Genomic DNA, 21,783 nt, shown 5'->3' with positions numbered 1-21,783 from the left:
TGTACCATATTCATATAACCATCAGCATGCATACATGCTAACAATATAATATTACTGAAGTCTATATGCTGATGTCTAGATGGCCATGTAAAATAATTATTTGCCTGTTGGCAGGCATGCAGCATGATTGTGAAGACCACTGAGCACTATAGCACATCAAATATAGCTGTGTGACTCCACAACATTACAATGTCAATCCTCATGTTTCCAAAGCCTTACTAAACCTTGCTGAAGCATTTTAAAATAATCTGTAAGACACATAACTAATGACACATTGAAATAAACCAAACCATTACAAGCGAATTGTTCAAGGAAGGGCACTAGTGCTGGTTAATAAATACATGAAATTGCCTCAATGATAACAAAAGAAACAATGATATGTTATTCAAACTCTAGACACATTCCATAGTTCACTATATTATTGAAGATAACAAACATGGGAAAAGGGAAAATATGAATGTCATTATTTATTCCATTAAAAGTAGGGAATACTTTCAAATGCACTGTTCACATGGCTTAACAGCCTGCCATTTGGAAGTTATAGAAAAAAAGGAATGCTTTAAAACATACAGTAGCACAACAAAAACTGAATGATGCACAAAAGACAAGGCCATATTAAAGCTTTTCTTCTTTTCCACTGCGCAAAGCTTTTTTGCTCAATTTTAAAACACATTATTGTCTACTTTCCAATATACTAAGCATCGGAACAAGAACACAAATCATTGCATTTTTTTCTTAAAACTCCTTTTAAAATACTGAAGGCCTTAATCCTTAAAGGCTTTTTTTCTTAAAGAAATGCTCATAGATGCAAGTCCTGCAGCTGGGCCCAGATTGAAAATGCACTTACATTTTTATGTGTACAACTGAAGGACTCTGAAGTTCAAGCTCGCACTCAATATAAAAGCTTTGGAAATTGAATTCTTTGGTACTTGTACAATTCATTCTTTAAGAAAAGGAAATGGAAAGAAAGATTTCATGTCCAAGGCTTCAAGGCCTTTGATCATTTTGATGAACACTAGATTCTGAACCTGGGCCTCAAACTTCTCAGGCCAGACAAAGAAGATCTAGGCCTCACAGACCGGGCCTAGATTCCTGTCAGAACAAAACCTTTGGATGCCTCACAGTGTGACAGCCTGGGAAAGGCCCACCTCAGCAGGGTTGAAATGCCCGTGTTGCCCTTTGATCTTTCAGTTAAACTACAGCCTAAGCACCAGGTCAGAGGATTTCAAATTGCATAGCCCATTGGCAGAAGGGAGCAGGTCAAACACAAAATGGCGGGCACAAACCTAAGAAAGCCCTGTGACTCCATTCTTCAGCCAGTTTCACATGACTTGTCTTCTATTGTGTAAGACTAAGCACACACTTAAAATGGAATTTGACATTACATGGTAGAATGGAGTCAATAAATGACATTCTTTAGTGTTCATGCAACAAAGTCAACCAATGTGCCTGAAACAAGAAGGCAGAAAAAATCCCTTGCTTTTATTTTTTTTAAAGATATAAATAGCATGTATTGTAAGTCTTGATTTATTTTTACCACAATGTGTTACAAAGAAGATGAAACTAATTTGACTAATGTTTAAAAGATGATGTTGTACTCAATGTTACAGTCTGTGATGACTCTCTCTCACCTCTCACTCTATGTATATATATCAAAGCATGTGTATATAATTTTTCAATTGTTTTTAAAGATATATATATACATATATAAAATTATATATATATATAGTTATTTATTTAATTAGGCACAAAACATATGGAAATATATTTCTATTTATGACAGTTTTGGGTTGTCCCTGGCAAGTTGAATTATCTCCTAAATCTCTTAAAGACTCCAAATAGAGACCTCCCCTCAAGAACTGACAGATTTACTCTAAGGGCACTAGAATTACTAAGCCAAACAATGAGTTCTTGGTTCCCTGATGGGTTTGCCATAATGTAGAACAAATGGGTAATCCAGCTGAAAAAGACTGACACCTTAATTATAGCCTTGTGGGAGAGCTAAAGACACAAACCACTGGGTTAAACCTTGGAGTCTGTAATTGCAAAGCCAGCAGGTGATTCAACCCACTGGTGCCCCCACCCTAAACTGAAATATCAGGCACATATATACATTTCCATAATGGAAAGAAAGAAAATAAATACACTCTCAAAGAAAGAATACAACGTTCCCTGTTCTAAATATGAAATCTAAAGAATGCTTTAGATTTTTAATTGCATATAGTAGCTCCTAAAGCACGATCAGCACTTCAGGACCTCAGTAGCATAGTAACTTAATAATCCTGAAAAACTTAAAAGCAATATATCTTGTGACAATGTGTTTGTGTTCTTAATTGATAGAGGACTATGCTGTCCAAAACACATTGTAACACAATTTTTGTCTTTTTAAGCCGTATCAGTAAAAGTGCCAGGTTTACTATACTGCTGAGCTCTGTCTGATGGAAATTAAAGGACCAGTCCACAATTCTTCATTCTGTTCCTGTCCAACTGAGAGTTTTGAGTGTTCACGCCCACCTTTATGTGTTCTAGTTCCCCCATTTGCATTCTTCATAATATATAAAAAAAAACAAAAAAAAATCCAGCATGGAGAGTGGGAAATCTGTGCCTGAGAAATCATGCACATATATCCCACCAGTTGGTTATCCAAGAAGAAATTGTCAAGATGTTTAATGTTCTATTCCTTGTTTAATGTTCTGTTCCCTCTATTCCCTCACACTTTACAGAATCATTCCCTGCAAGATATTACTGCTTGCCATATTGCCAAGGGTATGAAGGGCAGGTTTTCATGCCATTATATTTATTGGCCAAACAACAGCCTGGACCTAAACCACATCAAAACCCTCTGGGCAAGACTAAGGTGTTAGGAACAAAACAAGAAACAAATGAGAAATGAAAACAAATGAGATGTATTATACTAGAAGAACCTAAAGTGGCACTAAACCCAGGAGTTAAAACTTAAAAATGCATTTAAATACCCTAACTATTAACAATAATGTATCTTATTTGTGTATCACTCAGCTGTAGATCTTCAAATCACCTCTGATTTTTTACTGACACTTTCTTTCCTTCTGGAGGTGGGCTACTTCTGTTCCCCATGGTCCCTGTGTGTGTTGTAAAGTGATCACCTCTCCAAGCTCACTCCTGTGATGGACTATAATCTCAATACAAATTAGTAAACTAAACATGAGATTATAGTCCATCACAGGTGCAAACTTGGAGCGGTGGATCCTTTACAACTCACACAGGGACCATGGGGAACAAAAGTAGCCACCCTCCAGAAGGAAGGACAGTGTCAGCACAAATTCAGAGATGATTTGATGATCTACAGCCGAGTAATACACAAATAAGATACATTTTTGTTAATAGTGAATACTTTTGAACACATTTTTAACAGGGCTGCGGAAATTAACAATTAATCCCTCGATTAATCGTTAATTTTTTTGATCGGTCAAAATTATTTTGATCGATCAAAGTAATTTTGATCCGTACTCACCTCTCCTCTGGCTTCCGGGTCTTCCGTCGGAGATCGGAAGTGGCTTCGATTAATCGAACAGGAAATTTTTAATCATTACCAGCCCTAATTTTTAAGAGTCCTGAGTTTAGTGTCACTTTAAGATGTAGTGCAGAAAAGTGCAAAGCTGTTATTGCTTCGAAAGGCTATACAACTAGATATTGATATTTTTGTAGACACAAGAACATATCAACCCTGTTGGAATAGAGATGATATATAGTATAAAATTGTATTCAGCATTATATTTGGAATAAAAATATATATAACATGATAAGTTTCAGCACATTTAAGAGCAAAACATATCATTTCAAATTAGACAAATCCTACATTTTTCAAGTCATCAGTTTATGTGGCTGACATGATGGAGTTGATTTACTAAAGGAATAGAGGCTGTTGAGTTTGCTTCGTTAATATTGGGAAGCAGTATGCCATTTAAAAACCCAATGATATACAAGGTAAAAAAGAACAATACAGGCTATTTGTTTGCACATGATTAAAGTGAACATAGATTTACCTTAGTGACTAAGCTAAATGAACAGTTTGGGGTTGATTTACTAAAGGACTAGATACTATTCATTTAGCAACGTGAATGTTCACTGAGCTAGTAAATAAGATGAAGCTATCCAATCATATTCCAAGGGAATAATACAAAGGATTTGATCTTAGACATGACTGGGTGACTAAACCGAACACATTGAACACATTTCTTATTTAATAAGCTTTGTGAACATTTACTTTGCTAAGAAAACAGTCTCCTTTAGTAAATGTACATTGTTTAGTAATTCAACCCCTTTATCTCAGCCACTGTTGAGCTGGTAGACTTAGGGGTCTATTCACTTCTCCGCCCAGCTGTCAGAAGCAGGCCGAGCGGTCGGCCAATGGCTTTCAGCACGGCCAGCTTCGGCTTTCAGCTCGGCTGAGCTGCTCGGCCATGATCGGGAGCTGTACGGGCTATTGTGAATAGCCCGTACAGCACCCCTTCGGTTCTACTGAACCGAAGGGGTCCTGGAGCCGAAGCTAGCCGAAGGATCGGCCGAAGTTACAGCCGGATCCTTCGGCAGCTTCGTGAATAGACCCCTTAGTGACTGCAGTAAAGTACAGATAACCACTAGGGAGATCCAACAAATCTGTAAATAATGCATTGCAAAAATCAGGTAAAGCAAGCATCTATAAATGTAAAATCTGCATCATAGGTATACAATTATACAATACATTAAAATATGTAAACTGAAAAAAATATCAATTTTCCTTTGACTACTTATGTGATTCTTATAAATATTTTGAAAGCCAATGTGCACTTTTAGGTTAAAATGGATGCTACTTCCCATATATATTTTTCCTGACTGCCTTCCAGTTATCCTTCAATGACTAGGTATCCATTTAGTTGTTCACCCTGGGGTAAAGGACTGAAAATAAAATGGAAAACGCAGTCAAAGAAGCCTGCTTGGTTGCACTCTGAGGCCAGAAGATATGCACGCCCCCCTGTTGCCATTGAATTCATATACACATATCACAAATAAAGAAATGGCTATTTTAAAGCTCACCTTTAGCCATCTTATTGAGAACCATGTCAATCAGGATATAGGTCCCACTTCTCCCTGCGCCGTCACTGTGAATAATAGAGAATTGTGTTAGTGTTCCCCAGGACAAAAAATAAATCACAAAAGCCAAAAGGTGGTTTTTCTCTTGTATTTGTTTTATTGTTAATGTCATAAAGGAACAGCTAAACAGAAGTAGGTAAAAAAAAACAGGAGGTGGGAACTAAAAGCAGAAAAACACAAAATGCCACAAAGCTTTAATCAACGCAAGCTGTTCAGCAGGGATTAACTATTGTTCAATATAGTTAGTTTTTGCAACAAAGAGAAAAAAACCCCATAAAAAAAGGTACTTAACCCAAAGAAACTACTTACAATGTGGGCAACAAACAAACAAACTACAACAAAAGCATAATACATTATTATTTAAAGCTTAAAGGCAACAACAAAACATCTTCTATATGAACTAATTATTTTCTCTTGTGAACAGAGGAACTGTGTTTAGCCTAAGTGCACTTGGGGCTTATACAAATTTACTATATGAACATTTTAGATTTTAATGACTTGTTTAAGCTTGGGTTAAAATATTTGGAAAAGGTAAGTACTAAGATTCAAAAACTATAGGACAGCCACAGCAAATAAAAAACAAACTTAATTAAAGTAACTTGATAAGATAATTCAAAGCAGAACTCAAAACAAGGAGGAAGATGACATTGCTCTTGCAGTTTAGCATCTTCCACTTAATAAAATAATGGTGTATGTAGATCTGTCTTTGATACACTATATTAACCAATTAGCTTACAGTTGCTATTTTACACTGCAGGATAGACAATGATAATTCTGTGAAATTAATTTTGAACTATTCAATCAATAAGGCCCGGACAAATTCATTCTGTCTTGTTTTTTTGTAATACAAATATTAAAAGATGTTCAACCTCAAGTAGTAAAGGATGGCATCTACCTTAATCTGAATGGAATTGCTGATATTATTAAGGTAAGCAATAGCACACATTAACCAAGGGAAAAAATGGGCCACTTAGGAAGCAATACTTACCTGCAATGTACTATTACAGGACAGGAGCGCCCCTTGTAACACTTGTTAACTTTCCTACAATGAAGAAGATAATGAACTCATCAGAACTGTAATATTAATACAGTGCAACCTTTAGAAAGTGCAATCCATCAAGAGGAAGTAAAATATTATTTTACATTTGAAACACATTTTACAACCGCCGGGGTTTCCACTGGCACATGGACAGCAATCGTTAGCTTTTACAGAACAAACAATATTATCTATATGATTGTATTATTACAGAATCCTAAAATAGTTTTATTGCAAATGAGGAAAAACAAATTGAGTTGAAAAATAGTTCAAACATGTTTTCTATAAATACAGAATAATCTGGAAATGCCTATGTAAAGAACCTTTTTTTACCCTTTGCATAATTCTATTTCCCAAGCAAAGTGTTTGCAAACACGCCAGTTTATACAAGATACACCCATGTGTCTGATACATTGGTTGGGTTAGATTTGCCGTATTTCTAAAGCACACCACTCATTCATGGACCCATTCACCAAGTAAAAATCATTCTTTAGTAGGGAAAGGTGGTATGAGTATTGAATATGATCAGTAATGTAACTGTTACTTATTTGGCCATAGATGGACTTGTAGCAAATATGGACTTTCCGGTCAATGATTTTACAGGGAACTCCAGGGAGACACTTCTCCAGAGTTCCCAGTGCCTTTAAAAGGGTTGCCCTGCCAGTATTACCTAAAGGATAAGAAGAGAAGAAGGAGGAGCTGTTTTAAGAAAGAATAGGAGATCCTTTGGGGAAACATGCCACTAGAACCTGTAAGTGACTGATTATGTTTTGTTAAAACTTTCAAACTGGTAAACCCTTAAAATCAATTCACCAGGATCAGAGGGAGGGGAGCTGCCAGCTAACCGCCCCCCATAGGTCGCAGTCAATGACCCATAAACCCCTTAACTACCGTAACCCTGTCTTAGGCATTGGGGGTACTAATATGCCTGGGGTACCAAATTCTTAAGGACCCCCTCAAAGCCCCACTATGGCAAAGGGTATGTTGGCAGACATTTGCATGAACTACAGAGCACGCATGTCCCTTTACCGTGGGACATACACAAAGCTTGTGTCCAGGGGGAGAGCAGCACACACATTTTTTTCCGTAATGACCAAGTGACAACAATTACATCAAACGCTTTTGGTGCTGAAAATGCATTTACTGTACATGCAACATCCAACAGATATTCATGGGCTGTCACATTCGCTCTGCACGCATTATGATCAGCGAATGTTCAGGCAATGCCAGTAAATGTTCAGTCAAAAATATATGCTATGAAACATTAATTGGTTATTGTGACTGTAAATAAATATATCCCTAAATTACTAAATCATTTTTATTAAGTTGCAATGTCATCATAGGAACTTCCATACAAAAGAAAAAGATCAACAAATTTAAAAAAATATTTTGCATTGTGTAATTAAACTCTCATTACTACATTTTCAAAACAATTTACAAATGAATTTTAAGTATTTCTGTTACATGTTTATGTTTCATTTTCACCACTGCTATTGTCCTTGGGAAAAAAGCTGCATAGAGACTGCTATGAATATAAACATGGCTGTGGACATAGTAAGTTCTATATTACACTGAAAGGCTGGGGAAACATGTTAAAGGGTCAGTCCACTGAAAAGACATATTTAGTTTAAAGTGGAGTCTAATCTGCTGTGCCACCCCCTGGATTCTTATATGTATGTCTTGAATACTCGCACCACAAAATCTCCCTGCACTGTTCCTGTTTTTCTACAAATGTTGGGTGTTCCAGTTCTTTCTGTTTTATTCTCCACAATTTAAAATACCATATTTGCCGGCGTATAAGACGAATTTTTAGACTTAAAAACATCCCCCGAAAATCGGGGGGTCGTCTTATACGTCGGGTATACAATACCGCTGGATGTGCAGTAATACTGTATGTACTACGGCTACATACAGTATACCGCGCTGAGCCAATCACGGCGAGCGATGTATTCTATTACTGAATACAAAGCCTGCCGTATACAGTATTACCGCACATCCAGCTGGCTGACAGATTAGCCTCCCTGGTGTTCTGATTATTTTTTTTTGTTTTTTGTTCTATTTTTTTTTTTACTTTTAAAATTCCTGCCGGTTCCGCCCCCCCTGTGACGCAGACGCTCGCAAGGGATGGAACCCGGAAGACCGAGGACACAGCGGGGATCATGGACAAGGTAAGAGACTGTAATCCCGAGTGTGGCTCGGGGTTACTGCTTATGGTACTGAAAATTAACCCCGAGCCACACTCGGGAATACCGCCATGCTGGTTAGTGGGTGTATTTAAACATTATTTTGGGCTATACTCATCTTATACGACGAGTTTAGCCCAATACCTATGTTTTAACAGAAAAATTAGGGGGTCATCTTATACGCCCAGTCGCCTTATATGCCGGCAAATACGGTACATGAAATATCCAAACAGAGTGGGAACACAGAGAGGCATGAACTCAAACACAAAGATCTTACTTCTGAAGTCTCTAGGACTTTATAACCTGAAGAAACGTTCAGGTTTTTCCTGTTAAACACTTTCTTTAAATAGTTTTGGATAGGGTTAGGAAGGATTAGAATCTATGTCAGGTTCTTAATGGTGTGTCCTCACTGGGGAAATTTACCAACATTTTCTGTCTACATGAAACCACATGGAGTCGCTAAAACAGATGACCCTGTTAGAAAATTTCCCTTCACCTTCTGTTTTGGTGGCAAATGAAACATTTTGCATTTCCCTTCACTTTCTGTCTCACTGTCAGTGATTATAAACACAAAGAGTGATGGAGAGTCTCTCAAACAGGACACAGCAAAAAGAACCCAGCTGGGGCCGAAAGCCCACCCCGCCAATTCCAAAATTATTCAAATGAAGTTTTGGTTAAATGTCCACTGAAACTCTCCTGAATCAACAATAAACTGAAATATCATTTCTTAGATGTACTGATCCTATCATTTATCTAATTGGGGATTGCTGATATCCAATATTTATTTTTTGTCAGATATTCCTGCTCAGAAACATTTGATCTTTTCATTTGATTTTACAAAAAGTAGAATACAAGCACCTTTTGTTATTTTTTTTAAGTTTTGTAATAACAAATTGCACTCTTTGTTTTTTCATATAATTCATATAATATCATATAATTCATTTATAATCACTTATGATTCAATCAGGTACTAAGGTTGCTGCTAAACTGACATTTTCTCTGCTATGTACATGTGAACTATAATTTGCCAGTTCAATAAAATATATGCTTTGAAATCTGACATCAGCTCAGGACATATTTTAATGTGCATCACACTCCTCCTGTCAGATGGGCTTGGCGTAGAGTAGTCCGCTTCCGCATGTGACATTTTTTTAAAGTTTCTCTCTCCGAGGACAGTAAAAAAAGGAAGATTTACTCACATGTAAATCAAGGCTCAGCTGGTGTTTGCTTCCACATTCAACTTTACCCTTAGGCCTCTTTCTCATTAAAGGTTCAGAATGATGTGTTACTGTGCATTAATGTGCACTGCTTTCGGGCTGGACAATTGTTGTGAATGGGCTGAAAGGACACCTTAACACACTAAATTAAGGCATGCATGGTAAAATGCGTGTTTTACTGCACATTACCATACCACACAAGTGTGGGACTGAGTCCTAGTTTTTTAGCTTTTAAATGTTAGTATGAAGAGCAATGTGCACAGCATGCATTAGCAAACAATACAAATCTATCAGGAAACTTGAAGCAGCTTTCATGAAGCCCTTTAGGCCTTGTTCACACCGAAAGCGGTAGCTGCTGGAACGCACCGCGATCGCTAACAAACTTCTCCCCGCGTTTTGGGGCGGGAGGGGGCGTGGCGGTGCATTCAACCGCAGTGCGATTGAACGCGTGGCAAGACTTTGCCAGCATTCTATTCCACTGCAAAGGCAAAAAATAGGGCTTGCTCTATTTTTTGCCTTTGCAGTGGAACTGGTGACAAAGCCTTCCCATGGACACCTTTAAGGCCCTGGCTACATCACCAGAGCCTAAGAAGACCAGAAATTGGAAAACAGCTAAGTTTTATTAAACACAAAGCTTTTTTTTTTTTAAACAGGCATGTTTATAGATTGGCATTCAGAGCTGCCCCGATGTCCCGAGCATTTTTATCTTGGGGAGGTGGGGGGGTCACTATAATGGCAGTGCTTTAGCTTTAAAAAACATTTTAGCAGGTTTTCATGAGGATAGGTTGAAGCTGGCTGAATGTCTGCTAAAGGACTCATGTACATGACAAGCAATCTCAGAAGTAAGTCAAATCCTGCATGCTTTCAGGTTGCTTTGACTTTTTCCTGAGTTAATTTACGTTGCCCAAGAAGTTGCTTCTAGCTGCTTGTATGTTGACTTGAGTTCTGCTTGCAATAACATTGACTTGTATGGGGAAAAAAGCACCTTCAGCATTAACAAATGCTTGAAACCAACACACACTCTTCAACTCTCATTTGAGAGTCACAAATACTAACATTATAATGCAACTCCAAAGCTTGGTTTGGCTGGACTTGTGCTTTAATAGCACATCTGGCTATAGGTGCAAAATAGTATTTTGCAGGTTTTCAGCAAGCTTTAAGCCATGCTGAAGCTTACTGAAAACCTTAAGAAGCCTAGTAAAAGCTTGTCCAAAGCTAGAGCCAGCACTGCCATTAAAAGAAACTGAACATGCTATTTGCCAGGTGTGAAGCTGACCCTCTACCTTTGACATTTTTGAATTACTAACTTGGAACAAGATTTAACTAAAAGTTAGATGCCGGCATCTGACTTTTAGTTTCATTTTCGGGCCGTGTACAGCAGAGGACGCCGCGGGCTCGCAGGGACAAGGTGAGTGTCACTTTTCTCTGCAGCCCCGAGTCTGGCTCGGGGTTAACGCTCCTGGTATGGAAAATTCACCCCGAGCCAGACTCGGGAATACCGCCAGGGAGGTTAAGGGTAAAGCCATCCAGGTGAATTAATGGGATGCTTGCTTTAAGTCGATGTATTGTCTGTGTGTAAGTCTGTGATTGTTGGGCTTTGTAAGAGCTTTGTATTTCATCATTTAGGACCAGTGACCCTAGAGCGGAGCTGAAGAGTGCTTTTAAGCAAACCTGTACTTTGTCTTCGCAGAAAATATCAACTTGTGCACTTTAATGCCCCCTTCCCAGGTGCACATACTCAGCTTCCTCTGCTCCCCATCCACTCTATTCAGCAGTCAGACGAAAGACAGCTCTGTGCAAACTTTAGTCAATATAGTCAGAGCTTACACAGGTCACATAACTGCCTGCACGCCTGCATGTGACAGCGCAGGGCCAATTAACCTCTAGCTCTGTCAAATGAGAGGAAGGGCCCATTCTCCTTCATACCATGAAGTACTAGGTATTTTCCTCATTTCTGGAATTGAAAGAAGGAGCAAAGAGTAGGTGAGTTTGTGCTGCTGGGGACTGGGTGCATGAATGAAGCTGTTGCTACAGGAAGGTTACGTCTTTATGGATTGAACGTTTTTTTAAATTATTTCTTTAGATGGTTATCTTTAGACTACTATTTACAAAAGCCCATGTCAAGGCCTAAATCAATATTTATAATTATTCAGTTAAAATGTCTTTTATTAAAAGGCAACAAACAGTTATTTTTAAGTATTGTCCATCAGCTTATGATGTGTGTGCTGTAAAGGAAAACATTAGTAGACTGGTACAAAGTACATTTAGAGCTTTATAATCTAGGGACTGTTTGAGACCCACTGGTACTGATGACTAAAGGGGTAATTTTCAAATACCCAGTTGGGCACAAAGGAAATATTTACTTTTTTCAATTACTCTGAACCTGACTGACCCTTTAATTTAAAGCTACGCAGTGTCTTCCTTCTATCCAGTGCTTACCTTCACCTCCATTATATACCGATTCAAAATAGGCTGGGTGTAATAACTATTGTCATTATTTTTCAGGTAAACCACACAGGACTGACATTCCTTGTCTCCAAATATAAGGAACATCTTAAAACAAAACTTTTATAATCTGCAGCAATTGCATAAAAACAGTTGCACATGACTGCTTATGTAAGTCTTATTTCCCATAAAGATTATTAGAAAACCACATGCTGGTCTGCACTGTTTTATGTCAGTCCAGCACTTATATATAAAACATCCTACTGAGAAGAATTCATGATGATCTACAGTGTGCTTTCATTGGACACAAAGTGCTTGAAATTTCCTAAGGTCTTGTTAAATTAAGTGTGAGGGAGAGTGTGTTCACTTCACTGAAATAAAAGATTCAGACTGAACCCAAGTGGTAATACCAAGGGTACCAGTCACACAGAGCTCAATTTATAAATTGGTGCGACTTACAATTAAAAGAGTTAAACTCGAGAAATGAATTTATCTGCAATAATAGTGAAGCAGAAATAATATTTCCAGAAAACAATCCCTCTTCTTTAGATTCATCTAATTAATAAATAAAGTATTGGGATTGCCCCTCTACATTGTGGCCACTGCAAATATCCAATCATAATCAATAAAGTCGCTTCTTCACTTGATTAAATGTTTGAATTGAAGACAGGTGCACTTCATCTCACTCCACATATTAGTAAACCAGGCACAAAGGGATTTGTGAACTAGAAGTAGAGAATGTTTACTTATAGCTTAGTGAATAACATTATAATAGGTATAAACCCTAACTGAATGACATTCGGGGCCCATTTGGAATGGAGAATGGATAACACTAGCTGCGTTCTCTCGTGATGGACTACAATCTCACATTTAGTTTACTAATTTGTATTGAAATTACAGTCTATCATGGGAGCGAGCTTGGAGTGGTGGCTACTTTACAACACACACAGGGACCATGAGGAACAAAAGTACCCGCCCTCCAGAAGGAAGAAGAGTGTCAGCACCCATTCAGAGAAGATTTGAGGACCTACAGCCGAGTGATACACAAACAAGATACATTTTTGTTAATAATTAGGGTACTTGAATGCATTTTTAAGATTTACCTACTGAGTTTAGTGTTACATTAACTAAAGGGGTTCAGTTGGGTTAGGTTGAGGGTTCTGTGCAGAAAACCTGACTTTGTATACTGGCACACAGTCATTCTGGAACAGAAAAAGGCCTTTCCCAAACTGTTCCCACTGCGCAAGTATAGTGTGAACAGGGCTCATAGAAAACAATTGTTTTGTATGCGCCCTATTCACATCATGTATGTGCGGTGGTGTGCATAGGAATGTAGCTCAATGGAGATCGCGTGACCAAGCATCCAATTAAACATTTCTAAGACAAGAAATTTAAGGTAATGTTCTGAAAATAACCTTTTCCTTTTTTGTAGAGACTCTCTGGCAGACAGCCATCTTTTTAAACAGTTTTTTTTTTAAATATAGCAATCTGCTATGCAGGGCTTAGAGGAAAGCGATATGCTAAAAAACAGTCTTCAGGTATTTAATCTCAGAGCTATGCAGTCATTGATTTGGAGATGTCATAGCCCTCACAAGCAAATATTTGTGTATTATTTTCCTTCTGCCTGATCGGTATTCTTTGTAAATTGAATTTTGCCACATTAGCACATTCACTAAGCTAAGGGAAAATTCCCTTGCAGAATGAAAATTCCCTTGGAAAGTGAGCAGCATATTTGCCTTTAATAGATCAACCCCAATGTGATCACATTTCTTCAAATTTGTGCTTAGTGATATCAAAATCCTATGGACCTTGTTACAGCTATATAAAGATACTTTAATCTCTAATCACATCTAAATTGTCCTTTCTTTTTTCTCTGAATTAATTTGACTTCAAGGCTTTGGTAGAACCTTTACAGTAAGACCATCAAAACAAACTGCAGCCTTTTCAAAGGGCCTAACCTACTGTATATCAGTGAAAGAGCTACTAACAACATTAGAAAATATGCCCCTATAAAATGAAAGGTAATGCAAACAGCTATATTCACAGCTGAAACTGTTTTACCTGCCGAAAAATGTGTTATTTTAATTGCCAGTTTTCTAAACCATACACCCCTGTCATACAACATAGCTAGGTTCTGACTTAACGTGTAACTGCTGCAGTTAAGAAAATCAAGCTTGGCCAAACACCACCTCAGCCAGGGATTAGATAGTGTAAGAGTAGAAATGCATTGATGAGGTCTACTTTGTGCTCTGTTCTCAAACTGAGCAATTTATTAAGGCTGATGCTACAGGAATACCTTACTGATTTACTAAAAGTGAGTGTGATAAGTTACCATGTGAAATAAAGACACATTCTGACTCAAGGCAAAGTACGCACAAATTCACTAAGATAAAAAACATAAGCCCATGGCCACAACTGTATACTTATAAGCCCATATCTCAGAGAAGTAGTCAAACAGAAGCAAATTAGACTAAAACAAAATAACATTATTTTAACAATATTAAAACATTGTAAAACATGGACCCACATTCTGCCCAGAAAGGACATCCATAACAATAAAACCTGTTGGAGGTCCTATCCCCCTCTGGTCAATCTAAAACTGAAAAGGTCTTGGCTGAATTTGGCCTCTAAATTTCTTCTAACTTTGCTTGGCAGTACACATGTATGCAAACCCCTGAGAAATGCCTTCAGGTGGCACTGATACCCAAATACATAAGGCCCAAATTGAACTTTCAGTTTAATCCAACTAAATACATTCTCGGTGCATAAACACAAAAAGTGTCTTAAAGTAATTTTCTACGGTCTACCACAGTCTAACTAGAAAAGGCTGTCCCTTGCTAGCATGCTGTTGAGAAGAAGCCTTGCTCTCTATGTGGAGTGGTGGTCTCTTCGCAGAGGTCAAACATGCCCCCTGCTGAGCCAGACCAATAGCTTTGCAAACAGCAAAACCTATGCTTCCTGTTGATTGGAGAGCCATAGGTCTGGCTGGGTCCTTCTCTGCAGCATGCTGGCAGGGGACAGACTTTTCTACTCAGGCTGTGGCTACCCTCTAAATAAAATGAGCTGTAAGACTTTGCACATCTTTTGTTTTGCTTTACCTGGAATGTATTTAGCTATTTAAAAATTATGGTTTAATAAAAGTTAGCAGTTTTCATAATAAGTGTGCAAATGTACGCATGCATAGGTGCAGCCTAATGATATACATTTGAGAACTGTTTTACTCGCCAAGAGATTATTTTCTGTTCAATCGATTTTATGATCCAGAGAGCCCTGCCAAATAACAGTCAGGTCAGTGACCACACTTTAAGCTACTGCAGTTAAATCGTACAGCTTGGTCAATGTCATGCCTGTAGTCTGTTGAGAATGAAGATGTAGCCATACGCTGATAAAGCCATGCCTGTGCCCTCCCATCCTACAGATTGAAAGAAAATTCAATGAAGTACAGCCCGGACTGGCTCAGACTACTGGCCTCTCTTTGCCTAAGTCCTGCTGGGCAAAGGAATACAAAAAGTAAATATCAAGACAAATTCAGGTACATAAAAGTTTGTATTTAAAAATAAATTCAATGATTTTTTTCATGATTAAACAACTTGAAAATATTTTACCTCTGCCTGGAGTTCAACTTATTTGTTAATTAAAATAAACCCATTACTATAGTGGGCAAATCAATGATTCAGTGTACCTGCAAGTTAAGTTAAAGCAATAAATCTGTATAAGTAAATCTATCTACAGTGTCTGTCTGTCTGTCTGTCTGTCTGTCTGTCTGTCTATATATATATATATATATAAGCACGCACAGTTTCAAGCTTTGACTCCCTCTACATTGGCCCTGCCAATTTATGTGGGGTTCTTTTCTACAGATTCTTCTCCTATTTATGGCTTAAAGTTGTATTCCAGGCAGACATAAAATATTCACATTAATGCAGCACTGTATTCATTAATACATCAATAAATGTATTTTTTTTTTAAATACACGAAATGTAAATACCTGAATTTGACTTGGTTCAGCCTCTTGCAATCCTCTGTACAGCAGTACTCAGATTGAAAGAGGAAGTGGCAGGACAGGAAACCAACAGGTGCAGTGCATGCAAATATGCTGACAAGGAACAAACTGACAAGAGGGGAGAGCAGAGGTAGCTGAGGGATGACCTTATCAGTCAGGTGCTGCTCCTTCACTGTCCAATCTGGGGGGGAGATGACATCACTGTATTCCTTAACTGTAACATCCGCTTGGCTCTGCTGTGAGACAGAGCTGTGTAAATCTCAGAACTGAATAAGTAAACGAAGAAATAAAAATACTTTGGCAAATTAAACAGATCCATTATATGTATTACATCAGTGTATTTAGCTGTTTGCCTGGAGTTATAGCATTAAGAAAGCTTAAATGAAGCATTATGCAGCATTCTTCTATGGGATACCTGGACAGAAAGTGAGTAGGCATCGATTATACCACCTTGAAAGGAAACCCATAAGAAAAATATGTAGGAGCTGCCATTTCTGTTTTTTTTAAGCTACAGATTCCGTGGCCGTCAATCTTATCATTTCTTCACTAGTTGTAATTCACTGACTTGGAAGAAGCATGTAAATATCAACTGTCAGACACCTGCCAAGCCATATGACTGTTCCACGTCAGTGATTCCCTAAGTGGTGAAGAAGAAATCAGGACAACAGTCATGAAGAATGTGCCTTTAAAAATAAGAAAAAATAGTGGCTCCCATATTCCCATCCTGACACATTTCTTTTAATATACTGTATTCTAATACTTTCCAACAACGTTCATATTATTCATGTGTAGATCATTTTGGCATTGCAGCTTTTGTCCTGGAATTATTTAAGCAAATACTTTTTTTCTTTTTTAGGTTAGCATCCCTTTGAAACTTTATCTGTCATTCAGGTTAACATACAGCATAAGTCTGTGCCTTGCCAAACGGTTCAGTGAAAGGAAGGGTTAATTGCATCAGCCTGAATAAATCTATAACCAAGCATTTCATTCTGTCAGTGCGAAATTATAACCACAAGCCGGCTGTTCAACCCAGAACATGTTTTATTAATATGTACACACTCATAAGAGGGAGAGAGAAAAAGAAAGAAGAGTGAGAGAATGATTAGTGATACAAACCAAACCACGGGTTCAATGAATGAAAAGAGACCCATCATGCAAACCGTCAGCAAGCAAAGGTCAGAGGTCGTTAGAGGCACAGAAAAGGGGCTTCCATATTGTCCCCGCAGCAGAGTGACAGTTTCCAATGATCACTTTTGTGACTATGCAACTGGGCTCATATTACTAGCTGCAACATCACAAAAATGACACTGGCAACTGCTAATTAGCTGGCAAAATAAGAATTTAACCATTTTCAAGTGAGCGATTGTTAGTAAATGCCAATGTGTGTACAGCAAGAAAAAAATAAAATAAAAATGTTGATTTTTTTTAAAATGCTCCTAAAGTGATGAGAGTGATCTTAGTGTGTTTGGTTTGCGCACACAGACAGGGAACAGGTGATCAAGCTGGTTAATATTAGCTTGGCCTAACTGCACAATGCAGCTGCCATGGTGACCTTTGTTGTGAGGTTTCCTTATCACTCATAAGCAAAGACATTTTTTTTTAATGTACATAATCAGTATCAAAAAAATATCAAGCATAGAAAAAAAGTTAAACACAATATTAAATCTTTAAAATCTTTACAAGGTTATCAGTTATTAATTTCCTTTATAACACCAGAAACAGTATAGACATTAGTAGCGTGAACAGAAATTCAAAACATTCAAATTACAAACAGACTTTATGTCAATACCAATATATTAAGACCTTGTGTACAGAAAGAAAAAATAATAATTACATTACAATAGACTGACAGCTTTATTCAATAAAGAATTCTTATCCTTAAAGCAACCCTGCCACTGTACAAAATGTTTTAAAGCAAGCCATAATTGTAAAAGAAGATAAGGCATACTTATCCTCCTGCTGTCTGTCAAATGCCGTTTCGAACCTGAAGGGTCTTCTGCTGAAATTTGCCGGAAATCCGACAATTCCAGTAGTGTCAATCTCCTGGGTCTCCTCATCTGGTTGCTCCTGCTGACCTCCATGCCACTACTGTATCTTGTGATGTGTGTTAGTTAGACACACATTACAAGCAACGAACCAGTGATAGCTGCGGGGAACCAAGGAGATCAACTCTGCTGGAAGCGTTAGTTTCCCTGCAGATTTCGGCAGAAGATTTCTCAAGATCTAAGCAGTATTCAGCCACAGCGGCAGCAGGAGAGGTAAGTATTTCCTGTCTTCCTTTACAAGTATGGTTTGCTTTAAAGTTTTTGGTATTGACAGTAGGACTTTCAAGAAACATGGAGGCTCCCACTGCTGAAAATGCAGGTTGATTGGTCATGTTGACCCTCTGTCCTCAACTGTCCCAGAATAAGAATGCAGATAGAGAACCGTTCTTTTATTCCAGGTCAGTGACTAAGAACGTTTGGAAGTAGGGGGGTCAGCATAACAGACAGGCATCTAGTATTTTGTAGTATTTGGTAGAAGGAGGTCATCAATGGCAGCCCCCCATAACTAACTCATGACAGGTTTCGGTCAAGTTCTGACCCATGGCATCCAATTAGAATTCACTTTACTGAAAAAACAGTATGGATTTGCATTGGCGGCTAATAATTTCTGCATGTAGGAATAAGAATTCCATTTTGAATAAGGATATAAAAGGTTTTCTTGCCAGTAACAATAAACTGCGTACTGTTCCTTTTAAAATATTCAGTTAAGCTAAAACCTAATTTGTATCTAGAAGCTGGAAAATTCAGGCACTGTGAAGTGATCTCTGCTCTGGTGTTACCAGGTCTGCCTGCCTGCTGTATCAGTGCCAAAAGGGTCTCACACTCCCTATTGGACTTCAAATGTATTTTAAATTATGAAGAATGCAGCATAATTGGTTTGAAATACCGCTATTGTAGTCAAAGTATTGAGTATGCAGGAACTGTGGTGTGAAGATTGTAAAGTTTCCAAGAGATATAAGAAGAAGCTGCTGGCATATCACATGGGATTCCGCCTATAGCAAACATCAAATTTGGTTGGACTAAACCTTTAATGACATGGTACAAAGAAGAAAAATTCAAATCGTCAAGACAGATTTCATCTGTAAACAGTTTAGACAAGTAATCAAACTGTTTGTTTTCGATTGCTTGCTGGTGGTTACTGCTCTTGGCAAATTGTTCTACTTGGTTTGTAACAAAAAGGCCACTGTTGCTTCTTGTCTGTTATTAAAGTGAGCCAGTGTTTTACTAAAGTAAGAATTTTACACTGGATGGTGAATCTGCAAAAGCTTTTAATAACCAATGAGGCTACATTGAATTTCTATTTGTTTTTCTCTTAGCCCGGTTGATTACTATAGTAGATAGGGGTTTACAAATCAAGCATAGCTTAAGCTGGGCAAGTACTCAAATGTTCACTTAGAGCTCTGTTAATAGTCTGGCTGGGATGGAAAATAGGGAGTAAAAGAAAGGATTACTTGGGAGAAATAGGTAACAGACTGCCCCCAGTGCTTTCATATAGCCAAAACTTTGGGTATTTGCAAATGTGATCTCTGTGAATGGAAGAATCAGAGTCCAGACTGGTTGCTCCTTTAAGATCACCAGAGATAATGTGACCAAAGTACGGCTTTGGTCAGATGACAGTATTTTCTTCAAGAGGGGTCGTTAATTCCGCTCATTGGTTACCCTTTTTATCCAACCTAGTGAGTCTGTTAACATAGGTTGAAGTTACCATTTGAGTAGAGGCTTGCTTTAAGCTGAGATTCTACTTTATGACACTTAGAGATGTGATGTAATATCATTATAAAAAACAAATGGAGTTTCAGAAACCATGACAATTGTATATAGTGGCTGAGTTACTAAAGAAGTACTTTTGAGCTGTCAAACCCACCATGATCACAAACATACAGTCAGGTTTGGGAGAATTTATTTTGGTTTGTTTTGTCCAAATAAAGTTTGCAATGGACACAGTGTGCAGTACAGAAATGCCTCTTTGAAGAAAACTGACCCTATCATGTACAGTACTCGGATTAACCATTCATCTTCTAAAGATCATGATGAAAGTTACCCTTTGAATACCACCCCCATCTCTGCTATTTCATGTATGCGTGAACAATTTTGTTAACTGATGCTTCTGAAAAAATGTTTAAAATACCCCCATTGTATAATGTTTACCAGCTGGATATGCAAAGTGGACTATGACAAGAAAATTGCATTTTTTCCACCTTATGCCATTATGACAACCTGTGTTTCTAATTTAGACTTAACATCTTTAAATTGAAATTCAGTTATTCTGAAGTCTTATCACTATGTCAAATTAAATTTAAATTAAAGCACAGCAAAAATGTGGTTGCCAAATACACTGTCATCATCTTTGCACATTTGTGCAGTCATAATGCGATGGAGACATTATGCAAATTATCAGGTCAAAAAGAGCTACTGATGACATCACAGGGGCAGTGTGTACATGAATACAATTGCACAAAATGGCTTCCTTTCGCCAACCGATGTCAGATACATGCCTTCAGTTCCATGATTGACAGTTAAATAATCCAGATTGCTTAAAGTATATCTGGAGCCATATATTTTTTTTGTTGTTGTTTTTTTTTTAGAGTGTGGAAGGGTTAGAACCCCTGTTTTATGTGTGTCCCTACTGGAGAGGTTCACCATCTATAATTGTTCTAGTGAACATTGTCATTTAGACAAAATACAACCTTTTACAGTTGTTACCTGAACAGGAAGCAAGGGGAAATCTTCTAATGCGCATATTTCTGGTGACAACCATCTAAGGGATTTTGTTTCTTTCTCCTCAATAGGAAACAGATATAAAAAAAAACCCTGTCAGATGCTCTACCCATTCCTTACTTTATCCAAAACTGAAAATAATATTTAGCTAGAGATACACTTTAAGAAAATCAGCTGCAGTATGTAGCTAATGTGCTGTATAAGCATTAAATAAATTAGTAATTTGGCATAGAAACTGAATACCAGAATGCCCTCACCATACATATTGCTCTCCAATTCCTAACAGTGTAGAATAAAGCCCATTACCTAATTTATAATCCTTCCTTTCTCTATGTCTCTAGCACTGACCTCTAATAACTACCCTCAATATATTACAAGACATTACACGCTAACCTTTCTCTCTTCCGGTAACATATAACTTATAGAAGAAAGGCAAAGAATTATGGTTGGATTGAAAGCCTGAAGCTGTCTGGATGCCTCTTCTTATCATTTTAAAGAATTGTCAGAAGGGCAGAGGGATAGTGGGAAGGCCTGATAGGATAAACATTTGCTCTCCCCCTTTTTATGCCTTGGAGAAACATGGCAACTGACACTGCTGACTTCTCTAATAACAAGTTCACTGTTATGCTGATCCTCTTACTTTCTTACTGATGCAGAACAGGTGCTCAATTGTACATATTGCATACTTGCTCTAGGTCAATTACTCAGAAATCACTAAGGTCAGTGGGTCAGCATACCAGAGAACAACTAGCATTTCAAGAAGAGGTTTAACAATGGCAGCCCCATATTTTTCTCATGACATTATTTTTCGTAAAATGCAATAGCCCATAGCAACCAGTCAGACTTCACAAGACCAGTACAAGATGTATTCTGATTGGCTGCGATGAGTTACTGCAGCTCGTTTTTGAATGAGGCTTTAGGAGCTATTACTACCAGTACCACTAATTTCTCTACTTATTTAAAAGCTACATGCCCCCGCCCCCCCCCCCCCCCCATCTAAAATTTTAAATAGCTTTGCCTGTTT

The 21,783-nt window shown here is 37.9% G+C and overlaps 1 protein-coding gene across 1 annotated transcript in view; it reads right to left on the bottom strand.

The window, feature by feature from the left end:
• PTPRN2 (protein tyrosine phosphatase, receptor type N2) overlaps window positions 1-21,783 on the bottom strand; it is a 288,746-nt gene that overhangs the window by 10,068 nt on the left and 256,895 nt on the right. Inside the window, exons 10-11 of the mRNA XM_018553983.1 lie at window positions 6,101-6,154; window positions 5,056-5,120 (exon numbers count right to left, since the gene is read on the bottom strand). Coding sequence (XP_018409485.1) covers window positions 5,056-5,120; window positions 6,101-6,154 — 119 coding nt within the window. The remainder of the gene's footprint in view (window positions 1-5,055; window positions 5,121-6,100; window positions 6,155-21,783) is intronic.

The sequence above is a fragment of the Nanorana parkeri genome, unplaced genomic scaffold (assembly GCF_000935625.1).
Source record: "Nanorana parkeri isolate BGI_ZX_2015 unplaced genomic scaffold, ASM93562v1 scaffold137, whole genome shotgun sequence".
Lineage (NCBI taxonomy): Eukaryota > Metazoa > Chordata > Amphibia > Anura > Dicroglossidae > Nanorana > Nanorana parkeri.
This window is presented reverse-complemented; position numbering and strand designations above follow the sequence as displayed.